This window comes from Cryptotermes secundus, unplaced genomic scaffold (assembly GCF_002891405.2).
Source record: "Cryptotermes secundus unplaced genomic scaffold, Csec_1.0 scaffold162, whole genome shotgun sequence".
In the NCBI taxonomy this organism is placed as follows: Eukaryota; Metazoa; Arthropoda; class Insecta; order Blattodea; family Kalotermitidae; genus Cryptotermes; species Cryptotermes secundus.
In genome coordinates this window covers 1,668,145-1,694,248 of record NW_019739943.1, presented here as the reverse complement: position 1 = coordinate 1,694,248, position 26,104 = coordinate 1,668,145, and the positions used below count along the sequence as shown (strand labels likewise).

Sequence of the window (26,104 nt, the reverse complement as noted above, 5' to 3'; positions counted from 1 at the left end):
TATCATTAATGTAAAGGTAAAGATAAAGCTCTAATATGCTTAATTAAATGAGCACACGTCATGAAGACGTGTGCGATAGTGAAGGTATAGCTCAACCATTCTTGACCTCCGCACTCGATGTGGGTGAATGGCAAGCTTTACGCCCCGGCGTCTTTTCCCCCGAGGAAACAACCACAGGTACCAATAGGATAGGGGTTGAATGGGCCCCAGAGCCGGTCTGGAGGCTGTAAAGAATGGAAAAATTCTTGCCCCTGCCGGAAATAGAACCCCGGCCATCCAGCTATACAGACTGAGAAACCCCGGCTCTGCCACTGATGTGTTCCCTGTGTTATTAACAAATAGTTCCGTTTCACATGCAATAATTTTATATAATTTCTGTTTAAATATTAATTACACATACAAAAAGTTTTAGAAACTTATTTTAAAACTGTATGCATGTGTAGATATCATATGGTCATCCTCAGGTGCAATGAAATTGTTGTATGGAGACTGCAGTGCTTGATATTGCCGTCGCTGTGATACCGTACTAAAGGTAAGAGAATTGTAACTTTATGCTACCTTCACTCACTCACGGAGCTGAGCCCTTCTTGAGAAGCCGCCAGTCGTGCAGCTACTCAAGAACTTCCCAACATTTTATGGAACCCGAAGGTTCATTACAGTGTTCACAAGATCCCTCCAATGGTCCCTATCCTGAGCCAGATCAATCCAATCTATACCATCCCATCCTATCTCTCTAAGAACCATTTTAATATTGTCCACCCACTACAGCTTGGTCTTCCCAGTGGTCTCTTTCCTTCCGGCTTTCCCACCAATATCCAATATGCGTTCCTCTTCTCACCCATTCGTGCTACATGCCCTGTCCATCTCATTCTACTTGACTTTATCATTCTAATTATACTTGGAGAAGATTACAGGTTATGAAGCTCCTCATTATGCAGTTTTCTCCAACCTCCCGTCACTTCATCTCTCTTCGATCCAAATACTCTCGTCCTTTAAGGAAACTTCCTTGCGGATTGAAACAGTCTTCATGACCACATACTTTACATGCCTATCCTCAATGATAGTGGATCTGGTTTAGCGTAGTCGGTATAGCGACTGACTATGGGCTGGACGACCGAGGGGTCGGAGTTCGAGTCTCTGTAGAGTCTAGAATTTTCTCTTATCCACAGCGTCCAGAAAGGGTCCACCCAACCTCCTACTCAATGGGTACCGGGGGATCTTTTCCCAGGGGAAAAGCGGCCAGGGCTTGAAACTAACCACTCACCTCGAACTTGTGCCGAGGTAATAAAACGTGGATCTATACATCCACTTCCCCATACGCCTTAATGGCGTAGTGCTAATTAGTTGAGCACAGGGACAACTTTTCCTTTACTTCAATGATAGTTGGTGCAAGTAACCTCGTATTAAAAACCCCCACCATCCAAAATAACAAACTATTATTTGCATATAATGCACTTCACAGCTGGTGGCGCATGTATTTGTCAGCATGATCTGATAACCCAGTTTGCAGTAAGTACCATGCTTCCTAAAATGGAAATTACAAACGTGATAAAACATGAAATTTTAGCTGTGGGATTGCAAACGGAAAAGCAGGTTATCTTACGGTACATACACAACTGGGTTACCTTTCCCTTTCATTCTTCTTAGTAGCCCTATAACTGCCTGTGGTTCTCTATGGGTGTGAAACTTGGTCTCTGACATTAAGGGAGGAACATAGACTGAGGGTGTTTGAGAACAGGGTGTTGAGGAGAATATTTGGACCGAAGAGAGATGAAGTGACAGGAGCTTCATAACTTGTACTCTTCTCCAAGTATAATTAGAATGATCAACTCAAGGAGGATGAGGTGGGCAGGGCATGTAGCACGATTGGGGGAGAATATGAATGCATATAGGATATTGGTGGGAAAGCCAGAAGGAAGGAGACCACTGGGAAGACCAAGGCATAGGTGGGTGGACAGTATTAAACTGGATCTTAGAGAGATAGGATGGGATGGTATGGATTGGATTGATCTGGTTCAGGATAGGGACCAGTGGAGGGCTCTTGTGAACAGGATAATGAACCTTCGGGTTCCATAAATTGCTGGGAAATTCTTGAGTAACTGAAGAATTGGAGGCTTCTCAAGAAGGACTCAGCTCCACGAGTACGTAACGAAGGCTTATAAGTGTCAGTTATTTGTATCCTAAGAGGAATTTAACAATATTCACGTTCTTGTTCACAGTAAAGGCGTATAAAATGTAAGAAGTCTACTTCTATGAAACTCGCCTTCACCCGGGGCAACCAGTTTTCACAAAACTAGCTTTTGGCGACAGAAGTGTGTAACCATTTCTGACGAGAAGGAAATATCAGTGCAAAAGTTCGGAATAAACAAATCTGTATTTCATACTCCGATCTTCTGGTCTGTGACATCAGTAGTTACGTGGACATCCACCGAGATTTCGAAGGAACATTCTGTAACCATCTTCAATGTTGAACTTCAACACTTCAATGTTTAAAATTGAGGAAATATTCTCTTCCGACCCATGATGTGTATTTGTATCAACCGTCTTACAGAGCACACAATTTCACTTTTCTCCTCACTACATGTTTCGACACTAATATGCCATCTTCAGGCGTGGTTTCATTTACGTCAAACCATTGCACTGTATGCCATCATGTCTCCTTTATAAAATGATTAAAATGTGTATATGTCATGATAATAAAATTTATATATTAAAACTTTTCAAGATTTTTCATCTTTATGTCGCACTTCAAAATCGCGTGTTACGTCAATCCTCTCCTATGGGAGTACTCTTCCTATATTCTTGTATGTATTGTGTGCTGTGTTGTGTCCTTCCCTTGTGATTGCTTGCGTTGTATTGCTCTCTTCCGACACTTCGATATCTGACTACAAGGCTGTATTAGGTCACAGCACAGAAGACTACAATCTGAACAACCATCCCCATGTAAACCTCGAAAATTTAACGTAACTATAGGTTTAATTATCTTAGATTTTAAGAATCATTTGAATTATTTGGTATACTGACAATCAAAAATGTTCAACACTCATTAGTAACCTAAAAATTAATACAGCAAACAGCCAATAATCGCTTAAACATCTTCTTGAATACGTTCAATTAATGATCGCACCTGAATTTAGTTTAACAAGATAAGTTGTAACGCAAGATTTTGTAGGTTTTGGACTCCCATTAGATCACAAAATATGCGTTAATTTATGCTTTGAGTCCACATATTCAGTCGTACTATATTTCGAGTTATATGAAATACACTTCAACATTTTTAATACTGAATTTTTATACTAGTTTCGTGGTTTCCAAAGAATGTGTTTTATTTTTGAACCATAAAGTAGACTAGAACAACTTCCCCTAATGCTGAGTAAGAGGTCGCTACCTTTGTGTCAATATATGAAAAATGAACGCAATGAGCACGCATTATCGATCGATTATAAATGATTCTGTTTCTTTAAGATTACTTCGCTTAGTGGGGGGTAGAGACCAGCTGGGTCCACTCGGCACGGCGGCCACTGATTGGCCTATTGTAGCCTGCCCCGGGTGATTATGACGATGGAGAATTTGGTGGAATGAAGATTGGCAGGGGAAACCGAAGTACTCGGAGAAAATCCGCCCCAGCGCCACTTTGTCCACCACAAATCCCATTTGATCGAACCCGGGCCACCGCGGTTGGAAGCCAGCGACTAACCGCTTAAGCTGTGGCGCGACCTCAAGATTGCTTAGTCTGCTACATATGTCACCTACAGTTTCCAGTTACGGACTGATTATAAACAAAAACTTGAGAAGGGCATCGAAAGATGATGTGATGTATTTTAAATTAGCTGCTATCCTAATCCTTGATTGGATGGATTAGAAATACAATGAGTAAAATCGTACACGGGACAGCATCTGTGGTCTAGTGGTCAAAATTTCTAGCTACAGATCCAGAGGTCCCGGGTTAGATTCCATTTGCTACGATATTTTCTGAGAAGTAGTGAGTCTGGAACGGCGTCCACTCAGCCTCGTGAGGATAATTGAATGGAAAAGTAGCGGCACCGGTCTAGAAAACCGAAATTAACGGCCGTCGAGATTCGTTGCGCTGACCACGCGACATCCTCTATCCACTAAGGTTGGCAATAATTTCGCTGACAAGCGGCGGTCGCTCGATCGGTATAGTTCACTTGCGGACTAAAACCACGGAGTTTAAATTCGCACGCTATAGCCGTCATCCCAGTCGAAATTCGAACCGAGGTTATCAGGAACACGAAACATTAGGCCTGACCAATCTATCGCGACGTCTCACGATCGATTATAAATTCCTTTGCAATTTTAGAAGCGTTATGCATGCCGTTTTACGGTGTTTAACGAATTTCCTTCCGAACCGTTGACGTCCCTTAGTTCGGTTCAGAGGGTTTAAATATCCGTGTAGGTTAAACAAGTTTCCTCTTCAATGAAAAACGTGTTCCGGTCTTTACCACTAGCAGCCTTGAAAAAACAACATTGTCCATTTGCCCTGAAGAGCACGAAAAATTGTACAAGCAATGAATGGGTGTTTAATTTGCATAAAGGCATTGTTTCTAGTTGCAGTACCTCTAATGCGTAACAATGAAGGTGAGAATTCAAATCGCTTCTCCGCGTATGGAAATAGGAAGAGAATGAAGCACTGTTTACCTTGACGTAATTACAAACAAACTTTTAGGCCAAATTAGCATGAGTGAAAAACTCTCATTGTTTTCAAGACGTTCTAAAAGCTTGAAGAAAATTCATGTGATGTGGTTATAAAATCTTTGTAGGAAATATATAAATAAATATGTATAAGAAAACAGCAAAAGGAACTACGAAATTTGCAGCGCTTTGCTCATCGGTGTCTAGGCTTGCAGTTCAAATGTAAAAGTATTGTCTCGTGTTGCCTATGTAACGCGACAAGTAAATTCACGCGGTTCTCGGATATGGCTAAAACGTTTATTGGACAATCTCTTTTACACTCGCAAGAACAATTATTCACAACTTCATTGTACAATTATTTGCACCGCTGATCTTGGTGAAGTGTCTTCTGTCCTTTGTCGGATGCGAGCTGGCTTCTGCTTTAGTCGGAGCTACACTAAGAACTCGCTGGTCAAAGTCAAAGTTACATTGTGAGTGATGGTCGGTCGGTCAGTAAGTCTTGGTTCCGAGCCTCATATAGGGCTCATGACGAGATATTTATTACTTGAAGTAGAACCAATTTGTTACTTTTTCTCAAATTGTGCAATGTTTCATGAAGCTAAGAAAAATTATAATAGGAATCCTCTACTAGTATTTCTGGGTTGAAATTTGTATATTGTTTCTTAGGTATAATTTTCATAATAGAAAATATGTCGCATGTAAGTTTACGTAAGTAGGGTTCAGTGCTAATATGATAAACCTTTCGAAAAGGAACCGGAAATCGCGAATTGCGAAGACTGAGAAATAAGGCGGTGTTGTCTATGTTGAGGAATTATCCTGCAATTTTCCTGCTGAGACCACGAAAAACCTCAATCAGATTAATCGGTATCCCAACCGAGATTCGAAACGAGTACTTTCTGAGTAGAAGCCAGATACATTGCTGCTTCAACTAACTTACTTACTTATGGAGCTGAGCCCTTCTTGAGGAGAAGCCAAATCTGCAGCTACTCAAGAATTTTCTAGCATTTTATGGAACCTGAAAGTTCATTACCGTGTTCACAAGAGCCCTCCACTGTCCTTATCCTGAGCCAGATAAATCCATTCAATACAATCCCATCCCATCTCTCTAAGATCTATTTTAATATTGTCCACCCACCTACTCCTTGGTCTTCCCAGTGGTCTTCTTCCTTCTGGCTTTCCCACCAATATCCTATACGCATTCCTCGTCTCCACCATTCGTGCTACATGCCCCTTCAATCTCATCCTCCTTGACTTGATCATCCTAATTATACTTGGAGAAGAGTACAAGTTATGAAGCTCCTGATTATGCAGTTTTCTCCAACCTCCTGTCACTTCATCTCTCTTCGGTCCAAATATTCTCCTCAATAACTTGTTCTCAAACACCCTCAGTCTATGTTCCTCTCTTAATGTCAGAGACCAAGTTTCATACCCATACAGAACCACAGGCAAAGTTATAGTGTTTTATATATTGTAATTTTTATGTCTTTAAACAGCAGATGAGAAAACAAAAGGTTCTGGACTGAATGGTAGCAAGAATTACCCGAGTTCAGTCTCCTCTTAATTTCCTCCTGAATCAGGTTTTGATTTATTATCGTCGTTCCCAAATATCTGAACTGTGCCACAGTTTCAGAACAGCTGTTTTCTATCGTGCTTCATCTAACTAACAAGGAAAATAAGGGGAAAATGTTTGCTTACCATTCTTGTGGAAGATGTTCGCAATTCAGCTCACCACGATACGTCCTTTAAGTGAAGATGAAAACAATTTGATGTTCTTCCTAATATGTTTCAAATTCTGCTGTCTATCCTTATTTGTTGCCATTTGAAAACATTTTCTGAAACAAAAAGATACCACGATGAAGCACCTACTACACTCCACTGAGATAGTGGCATTTTAGGAGGACACACTGGCTTGAAATCCAGATCTATGCACTCTTGTCTAGGCGGGAAAAATATTTTTCAAACTGGCACAATTTGTTGACAACGAGTATGGCCGCAGAGGCGATAAATATCGAGTGTTTAAGTTACATTCTTTCCCTTACGTCGAAAAGCTTTATGTTTTTCTTCAGCAGAGAGCAATTTGAAATTATATAAGGGGCAGTGTCCAAATATTGATAATATTTAGCATAAGGGTTCTACTTATTTAAGGTACAATAGCCTTCTTCAGGAGCAGTCAGTGATACTTTGCCATAAAACAGGTGCCCCCATAAGGAATGATGCTACGCAGGTAACTAGAGCACATTATGAAAATGAAATTGTGAAGCCAATAAAGAAAGTAAACGATAAAGTACAGGAAAAAGTTTTAAGTTTTAAATATATAAAAAGAATAAATAAAAATTGTGAGAATAAACTCTGAAATTGTTAAAGTTCCCAGACAACTTTTTTTTTTTTCAAAATGGACGTAATGGAATTTTCATACTATAACTGGATTATATTTTTCATAACAGAGTAATTACTTTGGTGAAGCGACATTTACAGTATGAACATTAAAGTCTAAATTGTTCAGAAAGGAAACTTTGACGGTGCCAAATGTGTTAAATTAACAGCGAATTAAAAATTACAGCTATGGAATTGTAGTGATTCCTTATAAATGGCCGTTAATCTTAACTCGCTTAACTTCCACATCACGACTCACACTTTACTGTATTATGAGTACCTTTTTGTTTCCGAATTAGGCAGCACTTTCCACACTAAAAACAAAGACAGGTTCTCTGTTAGTCTTTACACAGAACGCACCAAACATTCAACACACATACCTACCACCAGGAAGGAGACTGAACAGTCACAGACAGAAATTACCCGCCCCTTGAAAGTCCACAGGCACGCGTGCGCAATATGTCTGCGTTGTGTATCGCTGGGTGCAACAAGGGAATATGATCATGTTCAACGTTGCAACCACAAACAGGAACAGCCCGCATCAGATACTAGATAAATAAGGGGAATTGGACTGTACATCAACGATTTACAAATTTCAAGATGCCCTAAAACTCGGTTAAGAAAGAAATATCACACAAAACTCTCACTGAATGTGACGTGCCCATGAAAATTGGCTAATTACATTGCGTTTAAAATAAGCCTATAATAAATCCCACATAAGTAAACAAATTTCTGATGCATTTCCTATTTATATCTAAACACAGAGGGGTCTATAGTCATTTCTATACAACTTTGCTCTTAAATATATTATTAGGAAGGGCTAAGGATATCGGGAGTGAGTGGAACTGAATGGGACATATCAGCGTTTAGTAAAGGCTAAAGATTTTAATTTAGTAACCACAATGTACGTAAATGGTGTCAGGGAAAACAGAAATATTTTTAAAGGTGCTAAGTGAAGGCAGGGAAACTAAGCACACGTGATGTCTCACCATCAGAACAATGGACAAAATCTTATAATAAAAATAGTTTTGGTATACATATGCTTAGAAAATGTGGCAAAGTTAAAATATTTTGGAACTACTGCAACAAATGAAAATTGTGTTAACGAATAATATAAGAGCAGGCAAATTTCGGAGAATAGTTCTTACTATTTATTTCAGGATCTTTTGGCTTCTGTCTCTTTTGAAACTAAAAAATGAAGTATAAAAATTATAGAATGCTTCGTGCGAAACGTCTTTCGCCTTAGGAGAAGAACATTGATTAGGGGTGTTTAATTAGATTAATGAGAATTAGTGAGAATATTTGGACCTGAGCTTAATGAAACATCCCGTAATTTGTATTTACCGTCAAGTATTTTTTTTTCTTTGGCACTACAGCCCCAGTGGGCCTAGGCCTACCCCCATGAACTTCTCCGTTCACTTCGGTTTTTCTAGATCTTACACATTCGGTAGGACTCCTTGGGCGGGTGATCAGCTCGTCGCAAGGCCTCTACCTGTACACAAACACAGAAAAACGCACACACACAAACTAAACATCCATGCCCTGAGTGGGATTCGAACCCACGATCCCGGTTTCCAAGCGAGCGAAGACAGTACATGCCTTAGACCGCTCGGCTACCGTGACCGGCAGTGTATAAGAATAATATATAAGAATTCAGTTCGTACTTCACAGGAAACAGATCCGAACCCACGATCCCGGTTTCCAAGAGAGCGAAGACAGTACATGGCTTAGACCGCTCGGCTACTGTGACCGGCCCCATGAAGTATTATTAGGATGATAAAATCAAGGAGGATGAGATGAGGAGTCACGTAGCACGCATGGGTGAGGTGATAGGTTTGTGGAAAACTTTAGTTGGAACACCTGAAGGGAAGGATCATGGATTTTCTTTAATTATTCACATTTGTGGGGCCAATACTAGAACAGATCTTAAAGATAAATTTGTGAGGTTAAGACTCTATTCAAATGGTTCAAAACAGAATCTGATGGCTGCCTATTTGAAACACTCCAATAATTATTGTCACGTTTTTTAGTGACTATAGACGGGGCCTGGATTGGTAATCTGATTTGTTGAATTCTTATAACTCATAATTACAAGCAAGGATTATCCTGTCACTGTTCTACATTTCTTAAATCACTACAGGGCACACTAAGTTTTCTCAGTCTGTTACAGTTTTCACTAGCCGTTACTTGGTAGCGGCTTTCAATAGCTGGCATTTCCCTTTCTCTATGTTCTCGAACTGCCCCAGTCTCAGCTACCGGCTTACCAATCAGTTTATCTTGGCACGAAAACCCTTGAGAATCACGGCAGAACTTTTTTTTTTCCTTTTTTTTGCAACAGGATCATAGTGATCATAGTCCTTATGTAACGTCCTCTCTGACGAGAGTTTGGTTGTGCCTCTTATGAATATGCTTGGCCTTTCGTCAAGTGTACGCATCGCACATATAGCATGTTACTGAACCTTCTTCTTTTCGCAATGTTGGGGGGCACGAGGTAGCGTAGTTGGCTGAGGCACTATGCTACAAGTCGGAAGGTCGTGGGATCGAATCTCGATGAAGTGAATTTTTTCAATTTACCTAATATTTCCAGCCGCACTATGGCCCTGGGATCGACTAAGCTTCTAACAGAAATGAGTACCAGAAATATTCTTGGGGTAAAGGGCGGCCGGCGCGTAAGACTGACAACCTTACCGCCATCTGTCAGACGATTGTATAGAAAATGTTGAAACCTCAACAGCTCACAACCCTATGGGCCTCCACGGCCTGTTACAGGGATACCTTTACTTACTTACTTACTTATCTCATGTTACGGAGGCAGCTTAATCACTTGACCGCCACAAGTTAAGCCTCTTATATTTTCTGTCTGACTTCGCCTTGTCCTATGTAACGAACATTTTCACGCATATGACTTTCTACGCTTTCTGCTTGTTGCCTGCACAATTTCGTAATAGTCGTATAATCGTACACATACGAAAGGTTGAAAGCTTCATAACTTGTACTCTTCGCCAAGTATAATTAGAATGATCAAGTCAAGGAGAATGGCCGCGCCATAGCTCAAGCGGGTATTCCCTGGCTTCCCACTGCGGCGGCCCGGGTTCGATCCCGGGTCTGGTTAAGTGGGATTTGTGGTGAATAAAGTGGCGCTGTACATATTTTCTATTCTTCATTCCACTAATTGCTACACATTCACCCTCGCCTATCATCTGAGGCTGGCACAATACGTCAGAAGTGGCCGCAGTACAAGGGACTTAGTCCCACCCCACTAGCAATAAAAAAAGTCAAGGAGGATGAGGTGGGCAGGGCATGTAGCACTAATGGAGGAGAAGAGGACTGCATATAGGATACTGATGGGAAAGACAGAAGGAAAGACACCACTAAGGAGACCTAGACATAGGTGGGTGGCTAATATTAAAATGGATCTTAGAGAGATAGGAAGGAGTGGTATGGACTGGATTGATCTGGCTCATGATAGGTACACTGAAGGACTCTTGTGAACATGGTAATGAAACTATGGGGTTTTCAAAATGGTGGGAAATTCTGGAGTACTGCACAACTGGCAGATTCTCATGAAGGGCTCGGCTCCATGGAATTGCTTACTTAGACAATATATATATATTTTAGACCTCTGTTATCTAGTGGTCAGAGTTCCTGGTTACAGATCCAGAGGTCTCGGGTTCGATTCCCGGCGCTACCAGATTCTCTGAGAAGTAGTGGGTCTGGAACGGGGTCCACTCAACCTCGTGAGGATAACTGATGAGCTATTTCAAGGAAATAGCGGCTCCGGTCTAGAAAACCGAAATTAACGGCCGTGGGGATTCGTTGCGCTGACCACGCGACACTCTCTATCCGCTAAAGTTGGCACTAATTTCGCTGACAAGCGGGGGTAGCTCGGTCGTTATAGTTCGCTTGCGGACTACAGGTCACGGATTGTGTTTTTATACCAAATTCCATAAATGCTGTGCATCGAGAGCGGAGTTAGGACGGCCGATAGACAAACAGGCACAACTCCGTTGTCTGGACAATAGCTGCCCATGAAACGAGACGAGGCCCACGTAAATACGTATCTGGGCTATCACCCCTTATTTTCTAAGTTTCCAAATTTCCTAACCCTTTATTTGTCTCGTTCCCTTGAGTGTCCAGTAAGACATGAGGCATTTCACAACTGAAGATGGTATACAGACACGCACAGTGGACTTTTTGTATGGGTGATAGTACAGCACAATATTAACGACATTTCTCTGAGTTAAGTAAGCGGCCCCTAACTATCAGTGTTATATAAATAACGAAAATTATTTTTACTGCGGTTTTATTTATTGTTCTTGGAAACCAATTTTCATTCAGTTGTATTTAATTTTTACTTACCTACTACCTTACTCACTGGAGCTGAGCCCTTCTTGAGGAGCCACTAATTCTGCAGCTACTCAAGAATATCCCAGCATTTTATTGAACCTGAAGTTTCGTTACCATATTCACAAGAGCCCCCAACTAATTCATATCCTGATCCAGATCTATGCAATTCATACTACCCCATCCTATCGCTCTAAGATCCATTTTAATATTGTCCACCCACCTAAGCCATGGTCTTCCCAATGGTCTCTTTCCTCCTGACTTTCCCACCAATATATACGTATTCCTCTTCTCCCTCATTCGTACTACATGCCTTGGCCACCTCATCCTCCTAGACTTGATCATTCTAATTATACTTGGAGAAGAGTACAAGTTATGAAGCTCCTCATTATGCAGTTTTCTCTAACCTCCTGTCACTTCATCTCTCTTTAGTCAAAATATTCTCCTCAAACCCTGTTCTCAAGCACCCTCAGTCTACGTTCCTCCATTAAAGTCAGAGACCAGATTTCACACCCATACGATTTAATTTTTATTGAAATTGATTCCCATACCAAATAATACGCTGCTCTAATTTAAGTGAAGTGTGTACCAAACAAATGCATACGAACACTGACGTTACACTTGTATTTGCGGAACCGTAAGTATCGACCATAACGCACAGTATTGCGGTCAATTGGGGTGAATGCCCCCCTACAGGCCTTGTTTCAGTCTCCCATTGCGACTATTAGAGGTTATAAAAATACTGTATTAATTATTGCATTTACTCATGTATAACAGGATTCATGGAGTTTTAATTATTATGTTTAACTACATAATTAAAGTGAGACAAATTTAGCCATTCACGGTAGCCGAGCGGTCTAAGGCATGTACTGTCTTCGCTAGCTCGGAAGCCGGGATCGTTGGTTCGAATCTGTTTCCTGTGAGGTAGGAACTGAATTCTTATATATTATTCTTATACACTGCCGGTCACGGTAGCCGAGCGGTCTAAGGCATGTACTGTCTTCGCTAGCTCGGGAACCGGGATCGTGGGTTCGAATCCAAATCAGAGCATGGATGTTTAATATTTGTGTACATGTAGAGGCATTGCGACGCGCTGATCACCCGCCGAGGGAGTCCAACCGAATGTCTGAAATCTAGTAAACCGAAGTGACAAGGAAAGTTTCATGGAGGTATGCTAAGGTCCAAATTGGGGATGTAGCGCCAAGGGGAAAAATAGTAAAGTTGTCCCTGTGCTTAACTAATTAAGCATTATTTCATGAAGGCATATGGGTGACTCGATGTACAGATCTTCTTTTTCTTGACCTCGGCAGTAATTGGAGGTGTCAGCTTTACGCCCCAGCCACTTTATCCCCGAGAAAGACCTCCTGTACCCATTGGATAAGAGTCTGGGTGGACCCCCGTGCCGGTCTGGACGAAGTGGAGAAGATAAAATTCTTGAACCTACCAGGACTCGAACTCCGGCCCCTCGGTCGTCCAGCCCGTAGCCAGTCGCTATACCGACTGCGCTATCCCGGCTCATAAAATCAAAGTAAAGTTCTTTAAGTTACTTCTAATTAATCGGTTGTAGGGACTACCAAAATTAATTCATCACCGGCGGCGTGTTCACTCTTGAGTTTTCGGTGGACCCTATTGTCACATGTTCAAAACGTGTGAAATTTAAGGTTTCTCATGACTGTGGATACGAAGATATTGTCTTTCGGGATGTGACGCTTCGTAGTCTGTTCAGAGGTACGTTTTTGAGGAATCCGTCGCCTCTATCTTCAGGCAGAACACTTAAGATGGAGGCATCAGGTTCCTCCGAAATTTTGGTAGTTCTACTACACTCTACGGCGTCATATAACATAAGGCATTTTATAACTGCTTTCTAGCCCAAAGAATCTGCGATCTATCACTGACACCACGGCCAACTCTAGGTCTCCTAATAGACCAGCTTGCTCCTCTGTCGAAAATGACCACATGATAAATTAATTTTCGAAAATGTAGGGATCAAATAATGAATGAATCTTCCATATTCCAAAATGTATAACGCACAAGGCAGCGCCTATACCCCGTCTGATCTTTCTGAACTTCCTGCAACAATCTGACAGCCACTTCCCCGCTCGACGACGGTAAGTGAATTTTTGCTGTCAAGTTCTGTGTGTTCGGTTTGTTCCCTACGATAAATCGCATTTTCACATTCGTGAACAGTAAAGTACTCTGTTTGTATAGCGTAGTACGGTGGACAGTGGTGCTTACGCCAAAAATGAACGCTTGCAAGTTAGCGGATAAATTAAAAGAAGTTGAGCATCAGAGACCAAAATACTGGTTGTTGCATGGGTGTGTGTGTGTATGTGTGTACGGGCGGGGGGATTGACTCCACTAGGGACGTTTCTGGGGGGGGGAAATTAAATAAAATAAAATATATGAGTGGTCCGGCGCCAGGACAGAAGATATTTACAAAACATACCTCTTATATTTCTGACCGACCAGGAAACTCCCCACGAGATTGTGTGGTAATGGAGGCACATTTACTTAAGAAGAGGTAGGTATTGAAATCTATATATTTTTTTTTCATTGGCGCTACAGCCCTCATTTGGGCCTAGGCCTACCTCCATGAAACTCTCCGTTTCACTTCGGTTTACTAGAGTTTAGACATACGGCAGGACTCCTTGGGCGGGTGATCAGCTTGTCGCAAAGCCTCTACCTGTACACAAACATCCATGTCCTGAGTGGGATTCGAACCCACGATCCCGGCTTCCGAGCGAGCGAAGACAGTTCATGCCTTAGACCGCTCGGCTACCCTGACCGGCAGTGTATAAGAATAATATATAAGAATTCAGTTCGTACCTCACAGGAAACAGATCCGAACCCACGATCCCGGATTATGAGCGAGCGAAGACAGTGCATGCCTTAGACCGTTCGACTACCGTGACTGGCATTGAAATCTATATACTTCATGTAAATATGTCGTACAAACTTCTTCCACGTCATGAATCGTACTACACAAACTTGTGACACTTCTGGGCTTTCACCTTACCGAATTGTTAGCGTCCATTTGTCTATATTCCGTCTAAATTGCAACGCTTTTTATTTTGCACTTCAATACACTCTCTAACACTACATGTTTCGGCCTCAAACGGCCATCTTCAGGTGTTTTTTTACAGATATTCAATTAACAGGATGCTGAAATACAGAATCATAAATAGTAGTCATACTAAAGGCATATATAATTACATGACTTGTAAACGAAAACTGTTACACTGTGACGCGAATATAAATTTCAACAAAACCTGTTTGAAAAATTATTGACAAATGGGCGCTAATGTGAATTGCAACAGGATGCTGAAATACAGAATTACCGAATTGTGCCTGTTTCCTAATTCTAGAAATCTAGACACCTTGCCATAACGTAATTTTCATTTCGTTTCCTTCGTAAAAGGGGCAGGGATAGCGACTGACTACGGGCTGGACGACCAAGCGGTCGGAGTTCGAGTCCCGATAGGGTCAAGAATGTCCCTGTTCTCCACGTCGGGCACACCCAGCCTCTTATCCAGTGGGTTCCAGGGGCTCTTTCGTTGGGGTAAAGCTGACCACTCACCTCCAGCTAGTGCTGAGGTCAAGAAAATTCGGACCTATACAGCCACCATGTCTTCATAGGGTAGTGCTTAATTAGTTAAACACAGGTACAACTTTACCTTTTTTATTCTCTTTCATTGGCGCTACAGCCCTCATTTGGGCCTAGGCCTACCTCCACGAAACTCTCCGTTTCACTTCGGTTTACTAGATCTTAGACATACGGTAGGACTCCTTGGGCGGGTGATCAGCTCGTCGCAAGGCCTCTACCTGTACACAAACACAGAAAGACGCACACACACAAACTAAAATCCATGCCCTGAGTGGGATTCGAACCTACGATCCCTGCTTCCGAGCGAGCGAAGACAGTACATGCCCTAGACCGCTCGGCTACCGTGACCGGCCAACTGTACCCTTACCTTCCTTAATATAAGTTGTGCATAAAACATACCATTACCATTTTGTCAGTTTATGGTAGATTGATGATTGTGTAGAAAATCCTGAATCTGCTACCATTATGCCAAATACATTTTTTATTACGCAAATAATTAATATGTCAGCATTCTGTCAGTACGAAGTGGAAAATGTAGGCTGCAAGCCGCTAGATTTACCAGACAAGTTAAGTTGTCGTATGTCCCCAGAAACTTCAACTGTTTCTGAGTAGGTATATAAAAACTCTTGCATTATTATTGCCTTAATGTTTTAAATTACCATCTTGATTATCCGAGAAGGCATACAGGGGTTGGACAAGATAATGAAAACACTAGATACTGTACACATTTCTTTATTAATATGGTGTTGGACCACTTTTTGCCCTCAGTACAGCTGCAATCCTTCTTGCAATGGACTGGTAAAAGTTCTGAACAGTCTCTAGAGGAATTTTATATTATTCTTCTTGAAGATCTTCAAGTTGTTTTAGAGATGTTGGGGGTGGAAATATGTTCCTCACTCTAGTCTCCAGAACTGACCAGAGTGGTTCAGTTATGTTTCAAATCTGATGATTGTGCTGGCAAGGGTAGATGTTGGAGTTCACTGTCATGCCCTTCAAACCAAGAGTTAACGGATCCATCTGTCTAAACGGGGGCATTGTCATCTTGGAAAACTGGATCACTGTTTGGAAATAGCATCTGGTTCATGGGATGAACCTGATTACCCAATATGTTCAGGTACTCGCTAGCAGTAATTAGGCCATGAAAGCTAATAATGGGACCAACAGAATACCATGATGTTGCTGCCCGAACCATCACAGAACCTCCCTCCTGATTCACTGATGGACTATAAGCTATCCCTGTAACAGGCCATGGAGGCCCAAGGGGTTGTGAGAGGTTGAGGGTCCCACATTATCTAGACAATTAACTAACAGATGGCAGTAAGGTTGTCAGCCTTACACATCGGCCATCCTTTAACCTCCAGGAAGATTTTCTGGTACTCATTTCTGTTAGAAACTCAGTCGACCCCAGGGACATAGTGCGGCTGGAAAGATTTGGTAAACTGAAAAAAAAAATCCACCTCACTGCGACTTGAACCCGTGATCTTCCGGCTTGTAGCATAGTGAGAATAGACTAAGGGGGCAAGTAAATTTGTAATTTGTGCTAAGAAGTATAGAAGCTGCAAAGATAAATAATTGCAAGCATACCATTCACCTGGATCACCAGCACTATGCCATTACTTTACTGCCCAAGTTCATAAGAACATGGTGGAATCTTGTTGTCTGACTGAAACACATTTCTTGTCCTAGAGAAACATGTTGACTTTTGTCTACAGAACCAAAAGTGTTGCCTACATGAACAACACCCAGAGTTTCTGGAAAGTTCAGGAAATCAAACGAATGATGAGGGCAGAGGTCTCCTGGAAATATTCTATAATCTTTCCCATGGGTGACATGCCTATAAAATGGCAGTAGGTAGAAGTAAAGTCATCCTCCTTTTCCAGTTTTCAGTTCAGTGGAGTACACAGCTGGGACCAGAGGTGTTGCTGTGAAGTAATAAATGAACCAGTAACTAATCTCAAAGGTATAAGTGGTTATGGACAGTGAGGTAGTAATTGCTCCACGTATCAATAATTATTAATAAGTGAAGGTTTTAAGATACAAGTTTTACCATACCTAATTTTGGCAAATTTAATTATGCATTGCAGCAAAGTGTCATTATTTCAAGATTTCTGTTATTTTCTCCAACGTTTTCTCCTGAAAGGATCAATAAATAGAGGAATGAGATACATGAAAATATACCACAGTGACACTCTTCTCAGGTGACATTACAGTTTATTATGGTACATATATTTCTTCACAGAAGTGCTAGAATTTTATAAAACAAACAGTAATGTAAAAAACAACATCAGCAAGAAGGATAATTTACATTACAATCTCCAAATATCAGTATTTAAGTTTATAATCCATAACTTATGGGTACTGGACCCCTAACCTTTCAGGTAGATGTTAGGCTGTCCACAATAACTTTGTAACAAGATCCATCCACATTCCTAGATAACTGGATCTTTCTTTTTTGTCAATTAAAATGTCACCATATTCCATATTCTTTTGAGTCTACAAAATTTATGGAATTATGCCATCTTCTTTGCTCTCGTACAATCAAGCTTAAGTGTACATGCAACATCACTTAAGGTTTCAGATCTGTGTTTAATTCTGTAGACTGGCACAAAAAAAAATTGTACTGAGAAAGTAAGAACTTAATATTTTCTTGCATTCAGTATGCACTATTTAAGTTTTTAAAAAATAAATATCAGGTTCACATTTCTACTGCACCCAATATGCTCCAACAACCTGAATGTAATGAAACTAAACCAGGTATGTCTTGTTCTAGGTCTAACCTGTCGCTGTCTCTTTAGGTCTATGACACTTGAAATACTGAACACTTAGGTAAACATAAAGGAACATTTGAAATTATGAACTGTATATTAAAATACAATTAAAATGGAATCCCCATTTAACATTTCTCATTTTATGGTTTTCCCTCATTTAATATCCATACTGAATGGTGCCAAACCCATCTCTGTGTTAAAATATTCTATAATTAAGATTTTCTAGAGTGTAATGTTCAGATTCACTGTGTCCCAGAGAAATCTTAAATAGGGGTTTCACTCTAGTTCACAGTAGTGTCCGAGTGACACATAGTTTTCAGACTGATTGAATAATTTAATCAGTCAAGAATTCTGAAGCTGCTGGCACTCCAACCAAAAATACTAGGTGGTTCAAATATGACTGGGACTGATTTTTTTGTAAACAAGCCGCACTGCGCAGCAGCTGTACGACCTTGAGAGATTGTAGCCACAACCTCCACTCTCCCTCCTGTTCAGGTTAGAACCTGTTCGGTCCTGTCTGGAAGTTGCTAGTGATGAGTGAACAGAAGGTACCGCGGAGTGTGGAACAACGCATTGTGATCAAATTCCTCGTTGGAGAAAACGTCCCATCCACTGAAATTCACCATAGACTCCAACAACAGTATGAGGAAGAGTGTCTCTCATTGGACCCGTGTGTTTGAGTGGTGTAAGTGCTTCAGAGAGGGCAGAGAGCGCGTGGAGAATGAACCGCATGACCGTTGGCCGTGAACATCCGTCACCAAGCCAAACACTGATCGTGCAGATGCACTTATTCGTGAGAATAGGCACATCACTATCAAGGAACTTGGAGCAACGCTGTCCATCAGTGTTGGTAGTATAGAAGATATCATGAAATACCACCTGCACTATCGCAAGGTGAATGCATGGTGGGTACCACGCACTTTGACGTACGTGAACAAAATGGTGCGCATGCAAGTTGCCAGTCATCTCCTACAGCAGTTTGAAGATGAAGGTGATGCATTTTTGAAGTCTATAGTGACCACCGATGAAACATGGGTGCACTACTTCATTCCCAATTCCCAACAATCATCACGCGAGTTGCGGCATACCAGTTCTCCCAAACCTAAGAGAGCGCGNAGCCTTCCTTCAAGACAATGCATGCCCCCATACGGCCAAAACAACATTGGAAACCCTCTGGAAACTGAAATGGAACCTTCTGACACACCTGCCGTACAGTCCCGATTTGGCACCAAGTGATTTCTACCTGTTCGGAAGGCTCAAATCAGACTTACAAGGCATGCGATTTGTGGACGCCGCCGCTGTCATCCAGAATGTTCGGGAGTGGATACGCCACCAACCACAAGACTTTTTTGAAAAGGGCATCAGGATGCTTCCAGAACGTTGGAAAAAATGTGTTGACTCCAGAAGGGAGTACGTTGAAGTAAGTGTTTGGCAATTTTGGTTTAAAAAAAAATCAGCACCAGTCATATCTGAACCACCTTGTAAATAAAATTAATGAATTAATACAAAATAACTAATTGTTAAGAGCATGAGAAGCACATGGCAGTTTGTTTCGCTGCATGTAGGTGGACACTTCATCATGAGAAATGTGCCTACATAATGACCATTCATTTAAAAGTAAAAACATTTTGGGCCTTGTAGGCCTGCCATAGTTCATCCTCCACACTCATCAGATCTAGTTCAGAAGACACTGGAACGGTTTCTTCATATATGCCAATAAATTGAAAACAAGTCAGTGTACCCCAGTGAGTATAATAGTGAACAGTAAATAAAATTTATTAAGGTTCTGTCTGAGTGAAATAACTTTCTATATATCCCTCAAACACAGTACAGCAAGGCAGAATATTTCTATACTGTTCATGTTCAATTTTCATGGTCCCAGTCCTAAACAAAATATGCATGTTTTTTCTCCTGTAAAGCTTTTACACTTGAAAAATGTACAGGCCTGAAGGATCAACAAGTTATGTGTGACTATATAACTTCACTTATATGTGTGTTGTCAAAAGCCCACCATTAGCAGCACGAATGTCAGCCACTTGTTTAGGTGTTAAAATCACTTTGGCCCCACTGGGAAAGACTATCGCATATTTACTTACATTCTCATCACCAGGTATAACTACAAGTCTAGCAGCTGTTTGATCCAACCGCTGCTGCACATCACTGGAAGCTCTTTCTGGTCCGCTATTTCGATTTTCCCTACCATGTGAGACACTAGCACCAGTAGGACTTATATGAACACCATGAAGCTGATCCTGAAATAATGGAGAGCTAGAACTCCTTGCCTGGACCAATGAGGCACCTGGGCTGGCTGTTTGTGCAAAATGAATGTTACCAGGACTTCTCGTTTGAGTGACTGGAGTGGAAGGACTCCTTGTCTTGGCTACTGGAGTGCCAGGAATCCTAGTATGTGCTACATGAATGGCAGGGCTCCTGGTCGGTGTTACTGAAGGGACAGGACTCCTTGTATGCATTACTGGAGTTCCTGGAATCCTTCTCTTCGCTGTTGGAGTCCCAGGAACCCTTGCCTCGTCTAGAGAAATGCCTGAACCTCTAGTAATTGCCAATGAAGAGTCCAGATACCTTGTATGGGCTACAGGAGTATGAGGACTCCTTGTCAGAGTTGATGAAAAGTCAGGATTCCTTGTCTTAACCAGTGATGAACTAGGACTCCTTATCTCAACTGGCTGAGAATGACTACCTGCCTGGGTTACTTGAGAAGGAGAATTTGGTCCTAGGTACACTGGAGTGACAGGACACCTTATTTTCTCACATGACATACTAGGACTTTTTGCCTGGTCTACTGGAGGAGCAATAATCCTTGTTGGGGCTAATGAAGTGCCTGGTATCTTGGAAAATGAACTTGGTTTGGAGGCAGGGCTCTTTGTTTTGGCTACTGGAGCTCCAGGACTAACGACTTGTGTGAATGAATCAGCAGGTCTCTTTGTCTGCTCTGATAAAACGCTAGATGTCTTCACTTGGATCAGTGAAGTACCAGGACTTGCTCTTGCTGTTGCAACATAAGGATTTATATGGGAAGGTGACTGACTTGCAGGTATATAAGTGGGAACAAGCTGGCTTTCCAAATTAATTCCTAAGTTACCAACTGCAATATTACTAATAGAATTAAATTTCTGTGCATGTGTAACAGTACCTGAAGCAGCCACTGAATTATCTAAATGTATATTTAGATTACTCTTTGTGCTGGAAGGAGAGAGTGCTGATACAACTGTGTCAACTGTACATGGTCCTAGACTTTGGTTCTGAACATACTGGACTGAGTCTGACTGCAAGTTTCTCAAACTTTTGATGCTGCCACCTGGTTGTACTATCACCGGTTTCTGCATTGTGTCACTCATATTATCTTGGTTTTGTGAAGCAATATCCATTTCTAGTTTAACACATCTTCCTGGAGATTGCTGTTCAATTTTATCCTGTATCAATGTTGTGTTAGGGACAAACTGTGTAGTTAAGGTGTGGGTATTTGCAACCAGAGTTTGGAAATGATTTGGAAGAATGGCAACATTATTGGAAGTAGAAGTTACAGGTCTCATTCCAGCTGTGGACATCTCTCCTTGCATATGGGGGTTAGTTTTTGGTGCAATATGGGTCTGCTGTAAGACTGAGTTACCTTGTGTCCTTATCGTGGAGAGATCATGTTTGGTGCGACTGCAAGCTGGCATTACTGGTTTCACCTCAGATACGGATGTTTCTCCTGACACATGAAAAGCAGTTTTTGGAACAATATGTGTCTGTTGTGAGGTAGAGTTATCTTGTGTATTTATTGTGGAGCAAGTTGAAGTTTCTTGTTTTATTCTAGTTGTGGATGACTCTCCTTGTACATGAGAAACAGATTTTGAAGCAATATGTTTCTGTTGTGAGGTTGGGTCAGTTTGTGTCCTTATTGTGGAGTGCTGATGTGTGGGTATAGCCTTGTTCTTTTTATTATGCGAGTAGTCCAACTTTGGATTATAGACTGTGCCAACAAATTCTACATCACTGTTATCACTGTCATCACTGATACAAACTACCTCAGATTTTACCTGTGTTACTGGTTTTATTAGCATCATATTCTTCTTTTTCTGAGTTGCACCAGGTGGTGATGATTGTTCAACTGAGGCTGAAATCGCTCTGAAGGTCTGAACTGAATTCTGTAACACCACATTTGATGTTGAACTTTTTGCAGAATTAGCTGTAGTGATTGTAGTCTCAATAGCTTGCTTCTCATTTCCTTTTATGTTTGGTGTACTGACAGCATCAACAATCTTATTCACACAACTCCTACTCTGCGCTGCTGGAGAGACTGCTTCCTGCTTGTATCCTTTAGATACATTCACAGAGTTCTTCGATGAATATCTTCCGGCTTGAATATTCCCATCAAGGGCTTCTGTATTTTTTACTCCTGATATATGAGACTGACCATTCTCCATTTCTATGCCAATCACACCAGTAATTAAGCCTTGTTTCTTAACAAACTTTCCTTCTTTGATAACATCGCCTATTTTACGACCTTGTAATGTAAGCAAAGCCTTGTTATTTGTCCCTGAAACGGTAATTTTGCCACTACCATCAAGAATTATTTTGTTCATATTATCAACAATAACTGTAGCTGATGTGGCCACAGTAGACTGTTCAGCTGCTGCTTTGTTGGCAGCTAAGTTTACAAGCTTCTGACGATTCTTCTCCCATTCAAGTTGGCGATTAGCTTCACTGTTAGAAGCTTCATTCTGGAAAAAGAGGCGCTTCTTTACCCGAAGTGCAGAGGCTGACATTGTAGGATGTTTCTCTGTTATTGGTTTTGAAACATCATCTAAAATCTCAATGTCTGGCATGGAGTTTGCAACCATTTTTCGTGACGATTCTTCATGCTTAGGTGGTGGCTGTTGCAAATGCTGTGGGAGAGATATTTGCGATTTTACGAAATTCATTTATATTCACAATTTATTATTCAATGCAATTCCCCCATACTAGAATTTTACTTGCTGGTCCTGTCACATTTCCAAGAAAACTGAAATTTAAAGAACTTGATATGAGGGTCATTTAGAGAGTAAGTTTACAAGGCATATATTTCAAGCAAGGTACTTTATTATAGTACCCGATATGAAAATGCAGCGTAATTCTACTGTCATCCCACTACATTCTGACACTCTCCACAAAACCTGAGATACCTATCATATTATACACTGTTAATGCTCACACTCTTTGTTAAGCCCTAAATTTTGAAGGAATGCTGAGTGTTTCAAGTGACAGATTCAACTCATGTTGCAGTTCACTCACAGTGATCCTTCTGTTGTTGTGAATCACATTTTCCATGAATGTATTTGTCAACAGCTCCTGTTACTGTGGCTCTCCCATGCCTTTCACAGTTCTCTGTACTAATAATTCTTCCTCAAAATTCCAGACACTATTTTGCTGCCCTCTGTTGACTCATATCATATTTGCCATAATCACCCTTGACCTGATGATGAATTTCTACTGCTGACACAGTTCATGCATTAAAAAGCTGAATTAAAAGCATAAGCTTTGTTCTTGGACCACTGTTCCAGCTGAGCAGGCATGCTAAACTGACACATACAAATAGCAAGTGCTAATTGGCAAGTGAACTAGTACGGAGTGCTACCAGCACTGATTAACAAATCCCTCTGACATACCCACAATATGTGTAGGTCCTTTGATTGTGACATTACATGCCTTATAAACTTACTTCCTGACATAAACTTCCAGAAGGCCAACATAAAGCTTTTAAATATAAATAAACCAATGTGTACCTCTTCTGAAGTATGCTGTTTCTTCAAAGAATTGGGAGCTACAACATTCATTTTCTTCCGTTTTATAGATCTGCTCTTCCGGCTCTTAGGCATTACCCAGTTGTCACTGTCATCAGAATCATCTTCACTAGATTCATCTGATGTCACCAGATCATCATATTTCTCTCTGATGATCACACGGTGACGCAACTTCATGCCACTTACAGGTGTCAGTATATGACCTAGAAAAGAGCATACATGACATCAAATAAATACATAAATCATCAAGGCATTTATAGCATCATCAGTGAATTTCTTACCATGCTGATCATGGAGCAGTAAAGTTTTATACAGTGAGTATTTGTGTCACTGTACCTGCATGTAAGTTTACAGGCATCTCAGCTGTAAAGGCTATTTATGCCCTATTTCCTGTGAATCATACAGACTTTACTCCCTCCAAGCATAACAACACTTCCTATCATATTTTCTTTCAGCCCATGAAGGATGACCTGACCCTTAAATCTCCAGGCATGTAATATCCTCTGCAGGTGTGAGATAGTCTGCATTGCATAGTCAAGTCATTACACTGAGGCAGGATCAAATAGCAACATCAGAACATCTGCACTTAACATCCACATAAGTCAGATGCAGCAGACTGGCATACACCTGGGTCATCACACCTTAATACAAGATATCAGTATTCTGCCCAAAAAGAACCAACATATGGACCAGGCTGTCAGGGAAGCAACAGAATTCACTTTCACTTTCCTCTACCCATGACCCTCATAAGGGCACCTCATACGAAGGGGGACCCAAAAATAACTGGAAACAACCTGTTGCGCGCGCATGCTTTATTGTTACGAATTGTGCTGCTAGGTGGTGTTAGCTGGGGGTCTCCCGCGACTGTTAGTGAGCTGGCGTCAGTCTGAGTTAAGTGGTTTGTCTGTGGTGCTCTGTTGTGTGCGTTCCTGTTTCAACCCTTTGGCGATTAGTGAGATGGCCGACCAGAAGGAACAAAGAGTGTGCGTGAAATTTTGCTTTCTGTTAGGGAAAACTGCACTTCACTCTTCAAGTCGCGGCAAACATTCACGCGGTTTTCTCTTTGGTCATCTCCGAGCAAGCGAGGAACAAATTTTGCAGACACCCGTCTCATGTGCAAACCTTCGGTTAAAATTCGCTGGACCGTGCTCCATGAGATGTTCGTTTCCTCAGAAAGTTGGTCAATGGTCTTTCGACGATCTTCATCAATTGCACGTTTGATTTTGGCAATGTTTTCGTCATTTCTTCCTGTCGAAGGACGCCCGGGGCGTGGCATGTCTTCTGTTGACATGTTGCCAGATTTGAAACGGGAAAACCACTCGTAGACCTGTGATTTCCCCAAAGCATCATCATTAAAGGCTTGCCGAAGCATCCCAACAGTCTCGGCTGCAGTTTTCCCTAACAGAAAGCAAAATTTCACGCACACTCTTTGTTCCTTCTGGTCGGCCATCTCACTAATCGTCAAAGGGTTGAAACAGGAACGCACACAACAGAGCACCACAGACAAACCACTTAACTCAGACTGACGCCAGCTCACTAACAGTCGCGGGAGACCCCCAGCTAACACCGCCTAGCAGCACAACTTGTAACTACAAAGCATGCGCGCGCAACAGGTCGGTTCCGGTTATTTTTGGGTCCCCCTTCGTATAAGTTTCATCCTATGAAGACATTACCAATAATGAGATGAGTAAGTAATTAATCTCATTTTAGCCCACAAAAGCATTTGACCCCTGTACTATGATATTCTGCCAAATCCTGCACTTCTGAAATAGATCACTTAGTAAATAGAATCTAAAAACATTATTGTGGGCTGTCACAGTTCTTCAGATTCTGCTTTCCCAGATTGCTAACCTTCAGATGTACCATCAGGATCTGTTACTTGGGTCTCAGGTAATTCTGTGTCTTCTAATGTATCTGAGTTTTGAGAGGCTTGTGTTTGAGGAGTATAACACTCAGGGACCTCAACAGGTTCCTTTTCATTTAGCCAGAATGCCTCATCTGGATCAATGTAGTCAGCAGATCTGTAACATTATACATGAGAATTCTATGACATGAAACTGCAATACACAAATTTACTCATAGAATTTGGGCAATGTGACTTAAGGTTCACATTTATGTGTTAGGGATTAACAAAGTGGAAGAAATGAAAACTATAATTTTAACTTTTTATTGTGACGTGTTGCGCAATGGAGGACACCCCCTCCCTCCCCAGCAGTGACGTAGCAGGTGAGTCAGTGGCCCCCCCCAGGCTACGTGGCACCGCTTCCTACTGTGACGATACACGCAACACCGCTGTGACACGGGCAACAGGCAACAGCAAACGGAATAAAAAGCTGGCTGAGCAGTAAGTGAATTAGTTACGAGTTAGTGTGTGAGCCGAAGACAGTTGGAGTATAGCAGCAGTTGCAGAAAGAAGAACCGGACGCGCGTGTAATTGTGTAATTGGGAGTGTGTAACATAGTGACACTTATATAGCTCCCATACTGTGAATACATGTAGACTACTGAAGATAGAGTGAACAGATTATTGCGAATAAGGTTATAAAGTGTGAAACCCCGCAGAGTGAAGAGATTATTGCG

At 41.4% G+C, this 26,104-nt stretch overlaps 2 protein-coding genes across 3 annotated transcripts in view; both read right to left on the bottom strand.

The window, feature by feature from the left end:
• Positions 1–7,419, bottom strand: part of LOC111872063 — a 43,790-nt gene extending 36,371 nt beyond the window's left edge. For both annotated transcript variants that reach the window (XM_033754498.1, XM_023865584.2), the window contains exons 1-2: positions 7,307–7,419; positions 6,349–6,485 (exon numbers count right to left, since the gene is read on the bottom strand). In XM_033754498.1, coding sequence (XP_033610389.1) covers positions 6,349–6,351 — 3 coding nt within the window. In that variant the 5' untranslated portion in view covers positions 6,352–6,485; positions 7,307–7,419. The remainder of the gene's footprint in view (positions 1–6,348; positions 6,486–7,306) is intronic.
• Positions 7,420–19,126: 11,707 nt separating this feature from the next.
• LOC111872049 (uncharacterized protein KIAA2026) overlaps positions 19,127–26,104 on the bottom strand; it is an 87,720-nt gene continuing 80,742 nt past the window's right edge. The window contains exons 13-15 of the mRNA XM_023865547.2: positions 25,377–25,546; positions 23,508–23,728; positions 19,127–22,631 (exon numbers count right to left, since the gene is read on the bottom strand). Coding sequence (XP_023721315.1) covers positions 19,728–22,631; positions 23,508–23,728; positions 25,377–25,546 — 3,295 coding nt within the window. The 3' untranslated portion in view covers positions 19,127–19,727. The remainder of the gene's footprint in view (positions 22,632–23,507; positions 23,729–25,376; positions 25,547–26,104) is intronic.